Genomic DNA, 18,439 nt, shown 5'->3' with positions numbered 1-18,439 from the left:
CTCTGTAAAGACTTCTATCCCTCGATCGTTGATATCGTTTTCTTACCAGATTTTTGTAGGAGATGAGCCGGATGGTGTCAGCATCTAGCTTCAGCAAATGAGACCGAAGCTCAACAACTGGAACTGCACGGTGGACCGCTTCTTCGATGGCAGTGTTAAGCCCTCTCAACGCAGTATCAATATCATCTGAAGAGTTCAGGGGGACATCCGGGGTCAGATTCTCGTTCAGAGTAGCGTCAAACAAACGCCAGTCAGTTTCGCGGAAGTTCTTCCTTCTACGCCACGTCTCTTGTATGTTGTCACTGATGGTCACGACAACCGGCAGGTGATCCGATGTCAGAGCAGTTGTTGCGATGGGCTCGTTGATTTTCTCTTGCATGTTGGTAAGGAAGAAGTCAATTAAGGACGAACTTCTACCATTGAAGAATGTGTGCTGTCTTGGGTGCACTACTGTGAAGGAGCCCGATTGCATCGCTTCGAACAGTATCTGCCCATTCTTGTTGCAACGCTGGTTACCCCAAGATTGATGTTTCGCATTCAGGTCTCCTGCGATCAGGAAATCTCCTCTTGTTCTGACAAGGGTCGTCAGGTCTTGCCTGAGCAAGTTGGCAGTGCCGTTCGAGTATGCTGCTTGTTTGGGACAGTAAACAGCAAAAAACTTAAATGAACCACTTCCAGTTAAGACTTCTATTCCAGCCGCTTCGATGATTCGGGTATTGGGTAGGGAGAGGATTCGGTATTTGAGCTTGTGATGGACAGCTATACCTATTCCTCCATGTGTGTCTCGATCGAGTCTTATGAAACTGTGGTTTGGTAGGTTGAAACTTTGGTGAGATCGTAGATGAGTTTCACTGATGGCGATAATGTCTATTGCTTCCTTTTGAAGGAAGTTGATGAACTCCAGTTTTTGGAAAAATGGAGTGTGCATTCCAAGTGGCAGCTTTAATAGCCATGAGGAATCTCATCCATTATCTGTTGGACCAGCATGGTGACTTGCTGGTCGCGAGGGAGATCTTTCATCTCGCTATGAAAGCGGTTCCACAGTCGAGTGATGGAAGTGAACAGCGCCATGTCTGGAGAAAACTCCTCTAGCGCAAGCTGGCTCTCAAACGCTCAAGTTTATCCTGAGCTGGTTGTTTGGATGAGGATGGTGCTGGCGTTTTCTGCACTTCCATTGCCTTCTTCTGCACTTCCATTGCCTTCTTCGAGGCATTGGCAACAGCTTGTTGCTGATTCTGCTGTGGTTGTTGATGCTGCCGTGATTGCGCCTGACAGTATTCTGTTGGCAGCTGTTGTTGTTGAGGCTGGACCTGTGTTTGCTGACTGGGTTGTGGTTGCAGATTTGATGCAAGTTTTTCTATTATTTTCTGCTGTTGCATGATTTGCTGCTGCATCATGTTCATCTGCTGTTGCATGTGTTCAAGCTGCTGTTGCAACGGATGATAATGGAGTTGTGTAAGCGACTGCCGCTGTTGTTGTGTCTCGTGTTGTTGACCTAGTGATGTCTGTGGTACCTGTGAAGGTTGTTCCTGTTGCAAGCTAGTTGATGGCAACTTTTGTTGTGGTATCACAGGCGTGACGGCTGTCTTGGAGGGAGGTGGAATCCAGCTGAGTCTGGAATTCCAGGCGGATTCAGCGGGTGGTGGTGCTAGATTATAGCGCGTTGCTGCCTTTTGATGGTATTTCCCGTCACGTTTTTCTAGGAAGTCACGACGAGCTGGGCAGTTATGGTTCAAGGGACTGTGGTCGCCCTCACAATTGGCACATCGCCTTTTGTTTTCCAGCTCAACAAAGCACTGTTTAGCATGATGTTCTCCTCCACACTTCATACAGCGTGTTTTCATAGAGCAATGATTTTGCCCATGACCGAAGCGAAAGCAGTTTTTACACTGTGTCACTTCATCACGTACCGGGAAGTATCTTTCCCAGCGAACGTTAACCGATTGGATTCGTTTAACTTTTTGTAGCTGTTCAAGTGTGGTTTGGCCTTTATTGAAAGCGACCACGAAATTTTTGAACGAAGCTTTGGCGGCCACATTGCTTTCCATCAAACGGATTGAACTTGGTCGTGGAAGTTCAGTTGTCGCTAGCCATTTCTCCACTGCTTCTGGGGTGCCGAAACGCAATCCCTTCAATATCACCTGGAAAGGTTTGTCTCCAGGGGAAATCGTGCGAGTAAAACTCGCGTTTTAGTTGGTTCAAACGACCAACCACGGCTTCAAAACCATCGCGCGTATTGCACGAGATTTTCGTGTAGTTTCCCTTCAGGAAGTTGAAACTGGCATCAAGTTTGCCCGTGTTTGCGAGAGCGTTAAACTCTGCAAATTCCTCTTCGAGGAGATCCTTTACGATTAAAGGAGGAATTCTCTCCTTCTTCACCGCATTCGCAGATGCTGTCGCCGGTGTGACGTCATTACTTGCACCAGAACCATCACTTGGTGGAACCACTACCAATTTCGGCGAAGCCTTCTTCTTCGTAACATTTCCTGAATATACGCACACTCCGCAGGGCGTTTGCGATCACGGCCAAAAGCCGGATCTATTGACATCGGTGATTCCTCCAACGCGCCGCACTTACGTACACACACACGCACAAAACGCTTCACTGATCAATTGAGCAAACGATCAATCGCGCGAGATCTACACGACCACTCACAACTGCAGCTAGAGAGCGTCTACTGAGGAAACTGCTCGAACAAGAGCTCTTTTTATGCGCTTGCCAACCCTTGTTTTCTCTCATCTTAAGAGCAAGAGGGAATGCGTGGATGAAAAAGTATAAATAGGGACGTTGAGCTCGAAAACGCTCATTCGTGATCGTCAATTTGAAGTGTGAACATCGTGAACGTACAATCCTGTGCTCATCATGACTGGAAGAGGAAAGGGAGGAAAAGGTCTGGGTAAAGGAGGAGCCAAGCGTCACCGAAAAGTGCTGCGGGATAACATCCAGGGCATTACCAAGCCCGCCATCCGCCGTTTGGCTCGGCGCGGAGGAGTGAAACGTATCTCCGGCCTCATCTACGAGGAAACCCGTGGCGTCCTGAAAGTATTTCTGGAGAATGTGATTCGTGATGCGGTCACTTACACTGAACACGCCAAGCGTAAGACCGTCACCGCTATGGATGTGGTGTATGCTCTGAAGCGTCAGGGCCGCACTCTGTACGGTTTTGGAGGTTAAATTCAACGTGCTCTAACAAACCTCCAAATGGAGTCTCAAAACGGTCCTTTTCAGGACCACAATACATTACTCAAGAGCTGTGTCTTTCGCAACATTAAAATGTTTTATTTGAGAGAAAAAATGTCTATGATGGCTTCGAATGGTGTGCGTATAACATTTTACTCGCATAACAAGCACTCACACTGCTGTATATTCAGTGCATTTACATGAGATGGCGTTTTGTGAATGTGATTTTTTAACTTATACGTATCCGTTTGAAGCGTTCGCAAAAGCAACGATTGAAGCGTTTGTTAAAATGAATCATTTTTCTCTCTTGCGTTTTTTTATCTAAATTTTCTGATAAACATATTTTTTTTAGAGCAAACCTCTCATCCTCTTGAAGCAATAATCGCCGCTACACATGCGCTTCGTTTATTGACACTTGTGATAATTATTCAAAAGAAGAATTGGGCGAAAAAAGCTACACCGTTTTCATGAGGTTTGTGAGTTTATTATAATAGCTATGTATAAAATGCTGCCTTTGACTCCGTAAATCACTCAACGCTAATTTCAAAACTATTAAGCTACGGAATAAATAGAACGCTTGTTCATTGGCTCTCCTGTAATTTAAGTGTAAGACAAATTACAGTGAATATTTCATCCGGGGTTCCACAAGCCAGTATTCTAGGCCCTATTCTTTTTATCATTTTCATAAATGATGTTATTTACGTTATACAAGATTGCGAAAAATTGTTTTATGCAAATGATATGAAAATGTTCCTACCGGTATCAGATCAAACCGATTGTGTAACTCTTCAAAACTGTTTAATTCGATTTAACTCATACCCACCAAATACTTTCTGCAAGATTTGCTATCAGGGTGCTATGAACATGAAGAAATTAACTCCACCTCCAAAATCTATGCTGTTAACTGAATGCTATATATTTTCTTGGGATACTGACTTCATTTGGTATACTGACTTAGCGATGCTCCGCTAGCGATGCTTACATTTTGGTTTGTACATTTGGTAATTGTTCCCCAGCTTCCGTTAATGATAATGATAAAATGTTTCCCAGTTATTATCCAGGACAAACACCCTGGGACCTCATAGATCGCATAATGAATTATTTAGGAAAAGTAACGCTCAGCCCTCTACGTTACGCTAGCGTTTCAAGTAACGTCTGTCTAGCGCAAACCCAAGCAGCATTTTTGAACGCCTGGTTTAATCGTCGTGGATAAGCAAATTGAGGTAAAAATAAGGCTCAGCCCTCTACGTTACGCTAGCGATACGCGTAACGCCTGTTTACCACAAACCCAAGCAGCATTTTTGAACGCCTGTTTTAACCGCCGTGGATGAGCAAATTAATAGATTATCATCGTTGTTTTACATGATAATTAGAAAAGCAACAATTTTTGAACAAACATAAAAAGAACAGCAATTGCAAAGATAACACTCATTGATAATTCATGAGTATAAATAAATAATATTATTACTATTAGGCTATCATTTTTAACAGCAATCAGAGTTGTAACAACTTCACGTATTATAATAATAACAATCTTACACATAAAAAATTGTTACTTTTAAAAATGATTATTTATTTATTTTCCCAACTATTGATAAAGCAGGATAATGAAATACATACAAATATTTACTACCTTCATTAACCTCAATTTAAAAAGAGCCCTCGCACCTAAAGTAAAGTTTATTCACAATAGGCGGAAACATAGATTGAATAGGTAATAATTATATGTCATATACATTTTTAATTTATTAATATTTTTAATATTTTATACTTTCTAATCATAGGAAATGTTACTAAAATTGAAAGCTTTTGGGGTGTTTATGAAATTTTCAAAAATACTGCTTGGGAATTTTAAAAGGCATGTAACGCTTCTCATATGTAACGTAGATCACTGAGCCTTACTTTTACCAATTATTTAGATGGCGTTGCTACTGGTTGCAGGGACTTTGATCACCACTAGATGGCGTTATTGAATGTGGAGTTGCATATGCGTTAGGGCATTTCAATACTTTGTATTTTATAGGCATTCCTACATTGCAAATCATTTTATTGTTTCAAACAACGAAACACTTTAAAATGCTTCACAAATTTGGGTAACTGGTGATTAAGATGAAGGGTGAAGGGAAACATTAATAAGTATGGTTGTTTATTTGAACCTTCCTAATTTTTGGTCCAACTTTTTAAAGCCATTGTCAACGTTTCCCGATATATTGAAAGCCAAAGAACTTAAGGCTACCTAAACGCACAACATTTTTCGACAATCGACCCTTTCAACATTTTCCCGTGGTTAACGATAATTCAGGTAAAAGTGTCCTTTACTGTTTTCAGAAAAAGTCAACACGCAGGTATCACTGGTTGTATTTATATGGTAAAACCAACCCTCTTGAACAAGCTACCTGGAAAATCTTATGCATCGCTTATGATATGCTGCATTTTGTAGAATTCGTAGCGAGAGGTTACAGAATTGAAAATATGAAGGGATGCTTTTTGTGCCAAAGGACGGCACATTTTTTCATTTACATTTTGTACACAGTTTCAAGCACGGTTCTTGATATATCTGGATTTTTTTCCTTCTGGTTCTCCCATAACAGCATAAATCGAATAAAATGTCTTTGGCAAAGTAATTTGTCGCCCTGAAAAGGACGGTTTTGGGTTTGAGATGAAGGAAGCTTTGTCACACCGTTTAAGCCTTCTTTTCGGTCTTCTTGGGCAGCAGCACGGCCTGAATGTTGGGCAGCACACCACCCTGAGCGATGGTTACTCCGGACAGCAGCTTGTTCAACTCCTCGTCGTTGCGGATGGCCAGCTGCAGATGTCGCGGGATGATGCGCGTCTTCTTGTTGTCACGGGCAGCGTTTCCGGCCAACTCAAGCACTTCAGCGGCCAAGTATTCCATGACGGCTGCCAGATACACGGGTGCTCCGGCACCGACGCGCTCGGCATAGTTACCCTTGCGCAGGAGACGATGAATACGGCCAACGGGGAACTGAAGACCGGCACGGTTGGAACGGGACTTTGCCTTTCCCTTTACCTTTCCTCCCTTTCCACGGCCAGACATGGTTAGATTTGATTGGGGTACGTTTGTAAGGGATCACGAACAACACGATGTTCTCCTTGAGAAGGGTCTTTTATAATAGAACAATTTTGACCCGACCGATGCTTATATAGCAGCTTATTCGTGCTGCCCGATACTCGTTTGGAATTTTTCGAGCTGCACGATACGTATTCTCTCTCACAGCCCGTTATAAGCGATCGGAGAGCTCGGAATTTTTCTAGAACGCAATCACCCGTTGAATCATACACATCGTGTCCCAGTGTTGAGTGAATTTTTCCGTCGAAATGGCACCCAAAACCAGTGGAAAAGCTGCGAAGAAGTCTGGCAAGGCCCAGAAAAATATTTCCAAGTCCGACAAGAAAAAGAAGCGCAAGACCCGCAAGGAAAGCTACGCTATTTACATCTACAAAGTGTTGAAGCAAGTCCACCCGGATACTGGCATCTCTTCGAAGGCCATGAGCATCATGAACAGTTTCGTCAACGATATCTTCGAACGCATTGCTGCTGAGGCATCCCGCTTGGCGCACTACAACAAGCGTTCGACGATCACGTCCCGCGAAATCCAAACCGCTGTTCGTCTGCTGCTGCCTGGTGAGCTTGCCAAGCACGCCGTCTCCGAAGGAACGAAGGCTGTCACAAAGTACACCAGCTCGAAGTAAGCCACTGAAATGATTGGCTTCTTTTCATGAACCTCTCTTAAATCGGTCCTTTTCAGGACCACAAACCGCATTCAAACAAAGAATTATCCTTCGTTTCATCTGCACCAGCGAATTAGCGCTTTAATTTCAGGGTGTCCGTCTTCGTCAACGTTATTGTTCAGTTTGTTGCGTTTGCCTGTACTAAATGGCATTAGTGCAGGTAAACGCAGCCATATCCTAAGTTTGTTTGCGAACTTTGTATTGGAAACAATGATGCTGTGATTGACATTAAAGTTCTGCGTTGTTCATTGTAAATATTAATGTTAAATAGAACCTTAGCACGTTTAAAAAAACATTAAAACAAAGTCCGCACTGGTTGGAAGCGTTTTGCGAGGTGAAATTGAAAATGGAGTTTCGTGTATCATGAATTATGAATAGAAGTCGTTTCGCTCGTTGTATGACAATCATTTTTTAATTAAATTTTCCTCGCGCATACGAGGATAATTTATCGACAAAGCAACCAATAGCAGCTTATGTGTCGTGAGTCGAATGTTGTAATAGATTTGTTCGATTTTAAACTTGCTAATAAGGATTGAAGGGTCGTCTTCTTGAGCATTATAATTTACGTTTGTATAAGCATCAGTTAAGCTGTTTGAGTTGAACATTTGTTGTAAAATATATAGTCATACTATTCGTTCGTAGTTTGTTGTAAGCAGCGATGTTGGTATAATAGTCATAGGTTATATAGATGGTGATAAAGTATTGATCAATATAGTCAAAATCCTCAGATGCCCTATTAAAAAGCGAAACTTTGACAAGAAAAAGTTAAAATACCTCCCATAACATTGATTATTTAAAACAAATTTTCCCCCTTTTCACACTTTCCTCGTTATAACAAAACGACATACGTGAAGGCTTGCATTCGTATGTACAATTTCATAATAGCAATCGAAAGAAAATTCTTGGAATGTTCAACAGTATTGGTGGTCCTGAAAAGGACCGTTTTGAGAAGGAAATGCCCCGTTTAGACAAGGACCGCTTCCGGATGCATGGACGATTTAGGCACGCTCTCCGCGGATGCGACGGGCCAGCTGGATGTCCTTGGGCATGATGGTGACGCGCTTGGCGTGGATGGCGCACAGATTCGTGTCTTCGAACAGACCAACCAGATACGCCTCGCTGGCTTCCTGCAGCGCCATGACGGCTGAGCTCTGGAAGCGGAGATCAGTCTTGAAGTCCTGGGCGATCTCACGCACCAAGCGCTGGAAGGGCAGCTTGCGGATGAGCAGCTCGGTCGACTTCTGGTAGCGACGGATTTCTCGGAGGGCCACCGTTCCCGGACGGTAACGATGCGGCTTCTTCACTCCTCCGGTGGCCGGGGCACTTTTACGAGCAGCCTTGGTGGCCAGCTGCTTGCGAGGAGCCTTACCTCCAGTCGATTTACGAGCGGTTTGCTTGGTACGAGCCATTTCACTTCGGGAGCGTAGGTTTCGTTGAGCACGGAGCGAACTTGTTTATTTGACAAAAGTTGAACGTTAAATGATGAAACTGCTCGAACAAGAGCTCTTTTTATGCGCTTGCCAACCCTTGTTTTCTCTCATCTTAAGAGCAAGAGGGAATGCGTGGATGAAAAAGTATAAATAGGGACGTTGAGCTCGAAAACGCTCATTCGTGATCGTTAATTTGAAGTTGGAACATCGTGAACGTACAATCCTGTGCTCATCATGACTGGAAGAGGAAAGGGAGGAAAAGGTCTGGGTAAAGGAGGAGCCAAGCGTCACCGAAAAGTGCTGCGGGATAACATCCAGGGCATTACCAAGCCCGCCATCCGCCGTTTGGCTCGGCGCGGAGGAGTGAAACGTATCTCCGGCCTCATCTACGAGGAAACCCGTGGCGTCCTGAAAGTATTTCTGGAGAATGTGATTCGTGATGCGGTCACTTACACTGAACACGCCAAGCGTAAGACCGTCACCGCTATGGATGTGGTGTATGCTCTGAAGCGTCAGGGCCGCACTCTGTACGGTTTTGGAGGTTAAATTCAACGTGCTCTAACAAACCTCCAAATGGAGTCTCAAAACGGTCCTTTTCAGGACCACAATACATTACTCAAGAGCTGTGTCTTTCGCAACATTAAAATGTTTTATTTGAGAGAAAAAATGTCTATGATGGCTTCGAATGGTGTGCGTAACATTTTACTTGCATAACAAGCACTCACACTGCTGTATATTCAGTGCATTTACATGAGATGGCGTTTTGTGAATGTGATTTTTAACTTATACGTATCCGTTTGAAGCGTTCGCAAAAGCAACGATTGAAGCGTTTGTTAAAATGAATCATTTTTCTCTTGCGTTTTTTATCTAAATTTTCTGATAAACATATTTTTTTTAGAGCAAACCTCTCATCCTCTTGAAGCAATAATCGCCGCTACACATGCGCTTCGTTTATTGACACTTGTGATAATTATTCAAAAGAAGAATTGGGCGAAAAAAGCTACACCGTTTTCATGAGGTTTGTGAGTTTATTATAATAGCTATGTATAAAATGCTGCCTTTGACTCCGTAAATCACTCAACGCTAATTTCAAAACTATTAAGCTACGGAATAAATAGAACGCTTGTTCATTGGCTCTCCTGTAATTTAAGTGTAAGACAAATTACAGTGAATATTTCATCCGGGGTTCCACAAGCCAGTATTCTAGGCCCTATTCTTTTATCATTTTCATAAATGATGTTATTTACGTTATACAAGATTGCGAAAAATTGTTTTATGCAAATGATATGAAAATGTTCCTACCGGTATCAGATCAAACCGATTGTGTAACTCTTCAAAACTGTTTAATTCGATTTAACTCATACCCACCAAATACTTTCTGCAAGATTTGCTATCAGGGTGCTATGAACATGAAGAAATTAACTCCACCTCCAAAATCTATGCTGTTAACTGAATGCTATATATTTTCTTGGGATACTGACTTCATTTGGTATACTGACTTAGCGATGCTCCGCTAGCGATGCTTACATTTTGGTTTGTACATTTGGTAATTGTTCCCCAGCTTCCGTTAATGATAATTGTTAGAGATTGTAATTTGAATTTATTAGCTCGAATTAGTTCGAATTCGAAATTCGAACTAAATTTAGAGATAGGAAATGAATTCATAGGCATAGATAAGGATACAGAATGAACTAAAATGAATTATGTAATGAACTCTTGACAATTGAATATACAGTAGCAACCGGACATTTGAACGAGTCGCATTCATTTTTCTAACCGGCACAAGTTTTTGGAATTATCGGGAAAGAAAACGAGTTTTACCACGTAGCCGAACATTCGTGAGGTTTTCTCACATTTTTGGTCCTTCGAGCCGGATACGTGCGTGCTAAGTGTTTTCTTTCGCTCTGCATCAAGAGCAACGGCAAATTCGGAACGCTCCGCATCACGAGCACGGTGCAAGTCATCATTCGCGCCATTTCGAATTCTCGCGCTCGTTCAAGTTCATTAGCCCTGCAGCAAGGGCATCGGTCGAATTTTCGTGATCGTGAATCGTGGTTTATTTTTCCCGCGTAAATTCGAATTGCTACAGTTTCGTGAACGTTCATATCGCGTTATCGACATTATCGTGAAAATCTGACGGAAGCTAAGATGGACAAGAAGATAAAATCTGCTCAGCACAAAAAACTCGTCGCAGTGGAAAACATTAAGGCGCTGGAGCGCTTTAAGCAGAACTTCAAACCCGAAAATGTAGGTGAAATCCCGGAGGTTATGGAGGGTTTGGAGCAACACAGACAGGACTTTTTTGCCGCGGTGGCAAAGCTGGAAGAGTATGACGACACCAGTGATGCGATTCAAGCCTGTATTACTGACAGGATCGATATGGAAGAGCGCTGCCGGCGGCTAAAATCGTTCCTTAGAGAAAACCAACGGAAGGAAGCCAATTCGCTCAACGACTCCTTATTGGCTAACTCAACCCTGGCGTTTGGACGGCCAAATACATCAAACATTCGTTTTCCCAAAATCGAATTACCAACGTTCGACGGTGATTCGACAAAGTGGTTGTCATTCCGCGATCGCTTTGTCGCGATGATTGACGCAAGTGTCGAGCTGCCGCCAATTGCAAAACTGCAGTACTTACTTTCGTCCCTGAAAGGTGACGCTGCGGTTCCCTTCGAACATGTTACTCTGACCACGGAAAACTATTCTGTTACCTGGGCTGCGCTGCTTAAGCGATACGACAACTCACGGATGCTCATTCGCGAGTACTGGCGACGGCTACATTTCCTACCTGCGATTGCAACAGAAAGTGTCGATGGTTTGACGTCGTTGGTAGATGAATTCGTGCGATATGTGAATGGGTTGCAGAAGCTGCACGAACCTGTCGACTCATGGGACACGCCTTTGTCCAACATGTTGCTGATGAAGCTGGACAATGAGACCATTCTGGCGTGGGAAAGGCATTCTGTGCATAAGAAGAAGGACAAGTACTGCGAGTTGATCGAATTCCTGCAAGACCGAATTCGAATCCTAAAATCGAGCCAGAGTATCTCGTGCGATCGGATTGTGGCTCCGATCAAGGTGGCCGGGGCACATCGGCCCACCGCACCACGGCGGTCGGTAACCAACGCTGCTTCTGTGCAAAGGAATACTCCCGTTTCATCGACCAGTCAACAAGTGACCTGTCCATTGCAGTGTGCAGATCATCACCTGGTTCGAAATTGCCCGGTATTTTTAGCCAAAAATACTCAGGAGCGGCGAGAAATCGCACGGTCAAAAGGTTTGTGCTGGAATTGTCTCAGTTGTTCCCATCAAGTGAGATCGTGCAAATCCGAGTATTCTTGCCGTTCGTGCAAGGAACGGCATCATACGCTGCTTCATCAACCACCACAACAACCTACAGTCGCTTTGTCAGCCCAATCAGATGATGATATGGTGTTTCTCGAGACGGCTATTGTGTTCATCGTAGACGATTATGGAGAGAAACATGAGGCACGGGCGCTTTTGGATTCGGGCTCTATGTCCAACTTCATTTCGGATACGTTAGCTCGGAAGCTCATGACACCTCGAGCGAGAGTTAATGTATCAGTGTCTGGCATCGGAACTTCAAGGCAGCAGATAAAGGGTTCGACCACGGCGATCGTTCGTTCAAGGAACCTTCAATTCACCACCCCATTGGAGTTTCTGATCCTGGATACACCCTCGGCGGACATTCCCACCTCACCAATCAACGTGTCTTCGTGGAACATCCCGGATGTAACGCTAGCAGACCCCACGTATCACATCCCAGGCAAGGTCGATGTGGTCATCGGTGGCGATACGTTCTGGGAGCTGCATACCGGACGCAAGCAATCTCTCGGTTCGGGTCTGCCATGGCTGGTAGAAACGCAGTTTGGATGGGCGGTAGCAGGAAACACTACGCATTCGTCTCAACAACATCGGGTATGTAATATGGCAACGAGCGACAGTCCGTTGGAAGCCATATTGACGCGGTTCTGGGAGAGCGAGACCATCTTCGACGAGCCCGCTCTATCTCTGGAGGAAGACATGTGTGAACGTCATTTCATCTCTACTACAACCAGAGACCCATCTGGCAGGTATGTCGTACGTTTACCACAAATTCCTAATACGAATATCGTTTTAGGAGAATCGAAAGCAATCGCTGATCGTCGTCTCCTAGCGGTGGAACGGCGGCTTAAGTCTAACCCTGCAATGAAGGAGGAGTATAGTAAATTCATGTCGGAGTATGAGCGCTTAGGGCACATGAAACAACTCACCGAGCCGGTGGACGATTCGTGTGAACACTACTATCTCCCTCATCACGCGGTGCTTAAGGAATCGAGCACAACCACCAAGGTCAGGGTAGTCTTTGACGCGTCGTGCAAGACAGCTTCTGGCTACTCCTTGAACGACAAACTCCTGGTTGGGCCGGTGATCCAAGACGATCTGTTTACCATCATCGTTCGTTTCCGGTCTCACGCAGTCGCACTCTCAGCAGACGTTGAGAAAATGTATCGCCAAATTCTCCACGATTCTCGCGACACTGATTACCTGCGCATTCGGTATAGAAGAAACACCGCAGAGCCGATTCAGACGTTCCAACTACAAACAGTAACATATGGCACGTCTTGCGCACCCTTCCTAGCAACAAGAACGCTAAAGCAGATCGCTCTCGATCACAAGATGCAATACCCCCGAGCAGTGGATCCTGTATTGCACGATTTTTATGTGGATGACCTGCTAACGGGAACAGACGAGTTGGCAGATGCAATTGAAATGCAAAGGCAGATTTCCGAGATGCTCATGCAGGCTGGATTCGTGTTGAAGAAGTGGGTATCGAACGTACCCGAAGCACTAATCGGCCTTCCTTCAGAAGACCTTGCCATCCTTCCTACTCATGAATGGCAAGATCCCCAATTTGTATCGACGCTTGGTCTGGTTTGGGAGCCAGCAGTTGATATGCTGCGATATCGGATCGATCTACCAACTGCTGCGACGATGTTGACAAAGAGGCTAGCTTTGTCCTACATCGCCAAAATCTTTGACCCGCTGGGCTTGCTTAGTCCAACCATTATCATCGCTAAGCTCTTTATGCAACAACTGTGGAAGTTGCAGGAAAACGGGAAGCCATGGGATTGGGATCGTGAGCTACCATCACATCTCCAAAAGGAATGGACGGCATTTCATTCCAAGCTGCATTCACTTCGGGAAGTGCGCATTCCGCGTTACACTTCAATTCGGCAGGCAACAAACGTGCAGCTACACATTTTCGCGGATGCTTCTCAGGTGGCATATGGTGCTTGCTGTTACGTCAGGGCAGAAAACGATTCGACAACATCGGTGCAGCTGTTGGCAGCTAAGTCTAAAGTAGTATCGTTGTCGAACACACATTCCATAGCGAGACTCGAGCTCTGTGCAGCGCGGTTGGCAACGCAACTGTTCCGGAAGGTCAGTCAGTCCCTCAACGGTGAATACGATGCTTTCGCTTGGACTGATTCCATGACCGTGCTACATTGGCTCAATTCAGCACCACGGAGGTGGAAGCCTTTCGTTGCCAACAGGGTGGCAAAAATTCAAGGAGAAACCCGGATCAAGTGCTGGAGGCATGTTCCTGGTGTAGACAACCCAGCAGACGATGCATCGCGAGGTCTACTACCAGACAAATTGCAATCCTGTGAACGATGGTGGCATGGGCCACATTGGTTGAGCAGCAAACAGGAAGAATGGCCTATAAGAGAACCTGCAATTGAAGAAACGGCATCAATAGAAGAAGAACGTGTTACACAATCACGAATAGCTGCAATGTCGATGGAGGACGATTTCAACAATAAGCTATTTACACGGTTTTCAACCTACCTCAAACTTCGTCGAACCATGGCGTATTGTTTACGTTTCGTGCAATGCATGAGGACACCGAAACCCGCAATTACGTCACCGACAGCCAAGGGTCATGCTTCGATTCAGGACATGAGTATATTGATTGCACCTCCATCTCGAGACGAACTCATCCAAGCTGAGCTGCAGTTGTGTCGGTTAGCTCAGCAAGATTCATTTGCGGACGAGTTAAAAATGGTTAAAAACGGCAAGGATGTACCACGCAATTCGAAGCTGAAATGGTTGTCCCCCTTTATTGATGAGGCGGGAATCCTGCGTGTTGGTGGCCGGCTTCACAACGCACAAATAGCAGAATACGCGAAGCATCCTATACTTCTTTCTGCAAAACACCCACTCGCTGCATTGTTAGCAGTCGCGTATCACCAGAAGTATATGCACACCGGTCCTGAACACTTATTATCCATCCTTCGTGAACGCTTCTGGATAATCGGTGGCCGTAATTTGACCAAGTTGGTTTTCCATCGGTGTCACAAGTGTTTCAAGGCCAAACCTACACTGGTGCAACAATCCGTTGCAGATCTTCCGACATCAAGGGTTACACCCACGAGACCATTTGCTGTCAGTGGTGTGGACTATTGCGGTCCGGTATTGCTGAAGTCGCCTGTTCGCAATAGAAGTCCCACCAAGGCATACATCGCCATCTTCGTGTGCTTTGCAACACGAGCGGTCCACATTGAGTTGGTGAATGATCTCACTACGGCGGCATTTTTGGCAGCACTAAGGCGCTTCGTGGCTCGCAGAGGCAAAATCGCGGAACTGCATTCGGATAATGCTACTACGTTTAAGGGGGCTGCACACGAACTTCATCGCCTCTACGAGATGTTTAAGTGCAGCAATAGCGAACGCATCGAAATCTTCAACTGGTGTGCCAATGAAGAAATTCAGTGGAAGTTTATTCCCCCTCGAGCGCCACACTTCGGAGGACTGTGGGAGGCTGCTGTACGATCCGCTAAACAGCACCTAATTCGCACGATAGGAAGTACGAGCCTCACTCAGGAGGGAATGGTAACATTGCTAGCGCAGGTCGAACAATGCTTAAATTCAAGACCCCTGATTCCGCTTTCTAGTGAGCCATCGGACACGCAACCGCTCACTCCGGGTCATTTTTTTGGTAGGGTCGAACATGCTGGCGTTGCCACAAGTTGATAGGAGTCAGGTGTCAGGCAATAGATTGAAGGAATTTGATTTGGTGCAAAAGCATATGCAGCATATATGGTCGCGTTGGTATCCGGAATACTTACAGCAGCTTCAGGCCCGGGCCAAACGTTTAATAGTTCCACCAGTGTCGCTAGAAGAAGGGCAATTGGTAATCATAAAGGAAGACAATATACCACCTACCTTGTGGCCAATGGGTAGAATAACACGATTGCACCCAGGAAAGGACGGCGTTGTTAGAGTCGTAACACTTCGTACAGCTGCAGGAAAGGAGATAGTACGCGCAGCAGCTAGATTGGCAATCCTTCCAAATCCAAACGTATGTGAAGACAATTAACCTCGAACACCAAAGTTAGGAGGCGATCATCGCGAAGCACATGCGTAATGTAAACAACCACACCGCACATACACACGACACGATACACGAAGTGACAGATCGACACTTGCAACTTGTACAACACAACACCACACTTGCACAACATTTGCTATCTCTGAGGCGAAGTTAGATCGAGATACTTCTTCATTTTCTTATTATTTTTTTTTCAATTGTATTTTCTGAATGTTTTAAAGAAATACTTTCTTTGGCGGCCGGAATGTTAGAGATTGTAATTTGAATTTATTAGCTCGAATTAGTTCGAATTCGAAATTCGAACTAAATTTAGAGATAGGAAATGAATTCATAGGCATAGATAAGGATACAGAATGAACTAAAATGAATTATGTAATGAACTCTTGACAATTGAATATACAGTAGCAACCGGACATTTGAACGAGTCGCATTCATTTTTCTAACCGGCACAAGTTTTTGGAATTATCGGGAAAGAAAACGAGTTTTACCACGTAGCCGAACATTCGTGAGGTTTTCTCACAATAATGATAAAATGTTTCCCAGTTATTATCCAGGACAAACACCCTGGGACCTCATAGATCGCATAATGAATTATTTAGGAAAAGTAACGCTCAGCCCTCTACGTTACGCTAGCGTTTCAAGTAACGTCTGTCTAGCGCAAACCCAAGCAGCATTTTTGAACGCCTGGTTTAATCGTCGTGGATAAGCAAATTGAGGTAAAAATAAGGCTCAGCCCTCTACGTTACGCTAGCGATACGCGTAACGCCTGTTTACCACAAACCCAAGCAGCATTTTTGAACGCCTGTTTTAACCGCCGTGGATGAGCAAATTAATAGATTATCATCGTTGTTTTACATGATAATTAGAAAAGCAACAATTTTTGAACAAACATAAAAAAGAACAGCAATTGCAAAGATAACACTCATTGATAATTCATGAGTATAAATAAATAATATTATTACTATTAGGCTATCATTTTTAACAGCAATCAGAGTTGTAACAACTTCACGTATTATAATAATAACAATCTTACACATAAAAAATGTTACTTTTAAAAATGATTATTTATTTATTTTCCCAACTATTGATAAAGCAGGATAATGAAATACATACAAATATTTACTACCTTCATTAACCTCAATTTAAAAAAGAGCCCTCGCACCTAAAGTAAAGTTTATTCACAATAGGCGGAAACATAGATTGAATAGGTAATAATTATATGTCATATACATTTTTAATTTATTAATATTTTTAATATTTTATACTTTCTAATCATAGGAAATGTTACTAAAATTGAAAGCTTTTGGGGTGTTTATGAAATTTTCAAAAATACTGCTTGGGAATTTTAAAAGGCATGTAACGCTTCTCATATGTAACGTAGATCACTGAGCCTTACTTTTACCAATTATTTAGATGGCGTTGCTACTGGTTGCAGGGACTTTGATCACCACTAGATGGCGTTATTGAATGTGGAGTTGCATATGCGTTAGGGCATTTCAATACTTTGTATTTTATAGGCATTCCTACATTGCAAATCATTTTATTGTTTCAAACAACGAAACACTTTAAAATGCTTCACAAATTTGGGTAACTGGTGATTAAGATGAAGGGTGAAGGGAAACATTAATAAGTATGGTTGTTTATTTGAACCTTCCTAATTTTTGGTCCAACTTTTTAAAGCCATTGTCAACGTTTCCCGATATATTTAAAGCCAAAGAACTTAAGGCTACCTAAACGCACAACATTTTTCGACAATCGACCCTTTCAACATTTTCCCGTGGTTAACGATAATTCAGGTAAAAGTGTCCTTTACTGTTTTCAGAAAAAAGTCAACACGCAGGTATCACTGGTTGTATTTATATGGTAAAACCAACCCTCTTGAACAAGCTACCTGGAAAATCTTATGCATCGCTTATGATATGCTGCATTTTGTAGAATTCGTAGTGAGAGGTTACAGAATTGAAAATATTAAGGGATGCTTTTTGTGCCAAAGGACGGCACATTTTTTCATTTACATTTTGTACACAGTTTCAAGCACGGTTCTTGATATATCTGGATTTTTTTTCCTTCTGGTTCTCCCATAACAGCATAAATCGAATAAAATGTCTTTGGCAAAGTAATTTGTCGCCCTGAAAAGGACGGTTTTGGGTTTGAGATGAAGGAAGCTTTGTCACACCGTTTAAGCCTTCTTTTCGGTCTTCTTGGGCAGCAGCACGGCCTGAATGTTGGGCAGCACACCACCCTGAGCGATGGTTACTCCGGACAGCAGCTTGTTCAACTCCTCGTCGTTGCGGATGGCCAGCTGCAGATGACGCGGGATGATGCGCGTCTTCTTGTTGTCACGAGCAGCGTTTCCGGCCAACTCAAGCACTTCAGCGGCCAAGTATTCCATGACGGCTGCCAGATACACGGGTGCTCCGGCACCGACGCGCTCGGCATAGTTACCCTTGCGCAGGAGACGATGAATACGGCCAACGGGGAACTGAAGACCGGCACGGTTGGAACGGGACTTTGCCTTTCCCTTTACCTTTCCTCCCTTTCCACGGCCAGACATGGTTAGATTTGATTGGGGTACGTTTGTAAGGGATCACGAACAACACGATGTTCTCCTTGAGAAGGGTCTTTTTATAATAGAACAATTTTGACCCGACCGATGCTTATATAGCAGCTTATTCGTGC

General features: G+C 43.9%; 6 protein-coding genes across 6 annotated transcripts; 4 read left to right on the top strand and 2 right to left on the bottom strand.

Moving 5' to 3' along the window:
• Positions 1–2,818: 2,818 nt before the first annotated feature.
• On the top strand, positions 2,819–3,230 carry LOC120893632 (histone H4). The gene has a single exon (XM_040295634.1). The coding sequence runs from the start codon at positions 2,864–2,866 to the stop codon at positions 3,173–3,175; it is 312 nt and encodes a 103-aa protein (XP_040151568.1). The 5' UTR covers positions 2,819–2,863; the 3' UTR covers positions 3,176–3,230.
• A 2,293-nt stretch (positions 3,231–5,523) lies between these two features.
• LOC120893631 (histone H2A) lies at positions 5,524–6,301 on the bottom strand. The gene has a single exon (XM_040295633.1). It carries the CDS (start codon positions 6,237–6,239, stop codon positions 5,865–5,867), a length of 375 nt encoding a protein of 124 aa, XP_040151567.1. The 5' UTR covers positions 6,240–6,301; the 3' UTR covers positions 5,524–5,864.
• A 142-nt stretch (positions 6,302–6,443) lies between these two features.
• Positions 6,444–6,999, top strand: LOC120893630 (histone H2B). Its single transcript, XM_040295632.1, has one exon. It carries the CDS (start codon positions 6,521–6,523, stop codon positions 6,893–6,895), a length of 375 nt encoding a protein of 124 aa, XP_040151566.1. The 5' UTR covers positions 6,444–6,520; the 3' UTR covers positions 6,896–6,999.
• A 1,569-nt stretch (positions 7,000–8,568) lies between these two features.
• LOC120893633 (histone H4) lies at positions 8,569–8,965 on the top strand. Its single transcript, XM_040295635.1, has one exon. The coding sequence runs from the start codon at positions 8,599–8,601 to the stop codon at positions 8,908–8,910; it is 312 nt and encodes a 103-aa protein (XP_040151569.1). The 5' UTR covers positions 8,569–8,598; the 3' UTR covers positions 8,911–8,965.
• A 1,019-nt stretch (positions 8,966–9,984) lies between these two features.
• Positions 9,985–16,273, top strand: LOC120893292. Its single transcript, XM_040295096.1, has one exon. It carries the CDS (start codon positions 10,513–10,515, stop codon positions 15,400–15,402), a length of 4,890 nt encoding a protein of 1,629 aa, XP_040151030.1. The 5' UTR covers positions 9,985–10,512; the 3' UTR covers positions 15,403–16,273.
• Positions 16,274–17,597: 1,324 nt separating this feature from the next.
• LOC120893306 (histone H2A) lies at positions 17,598–18,386 on the bottom strand. Its single transcript, XM_040295111.1, has one exon. It carries the CDS (start codon positions 18,312–18,314, stop codon positions 17,940–17,942), a length of 375 nt encoding a protein of 124 aa, XP_040151045.1. The 5' UTR covers positions 18,315–18,386; the 3' UTR covers positions 17,598–17,939.
• Positions 18,387–18,439: the final 53 nt, after the last annotated feature.

Source organism: Anopheles arabiensis, chromosome 2 (assembly GCF_016920715.1).
Source record: "Anopheles arabiensis isolate DONGOLA chromosome 2, AaraD3, whole genome shotgun sequence".
Taxonomy (NCBI): Eukaryota; Metazoa; Arthropoda; class Insecta; order Diptera; family Culicidae; genus Anopheles; species Anopheles arabiensis.
The sequence above is the reverse complement of the archived record's forward strand: the minus strand, read 5'-3'. Positions and strand labels throughout refer to the sequence as shown.

Coding starts and splice junctions, on each gene's coding strand:
- LOC120893632 (XM_040295634.1), top strand. CDS start 2,864: ATGACTGGAAGAGGAAAGGGAGGAAAAGGTCTGGGTAAAGGAGGAGCC.
- LOC120893631 (XM_040295633.1), bottom strand. CDS start 6,239: ATGTCTGGCCGTGGAAAGGGAGGAAAGGTAAAGGGAAAGGCAAAGTCC.
- LOC120893630 (XM_040295632.1), top strand. CDS start 6,521: ATGGCACCCAAAACCAGTGGAAAAGCTGCGAAGAAGTCTGGCAAGGCC.
- LOC120893633 (XM_040295635.1), top strand. CDS start 8,599: ATGACTGGAAGAGGAAAGGGAGGAAAAGGTCTGGGTAAAGGAGGAGCC.
- LOC120893292 (XM_040295096.1), top strand. CDS start 10,513: ATGGACAAGAAGATAAAATCTGCTCAGCACAAAAAACTCGTCGCAGTG.
- LOC120893306 (XM_040295111.1), bottom strand. CDS start 18,314: ATGTCTGGCCGTGGAAAGGGAGGAAAGGTAAAGGGAAAGGCAAAGTCC.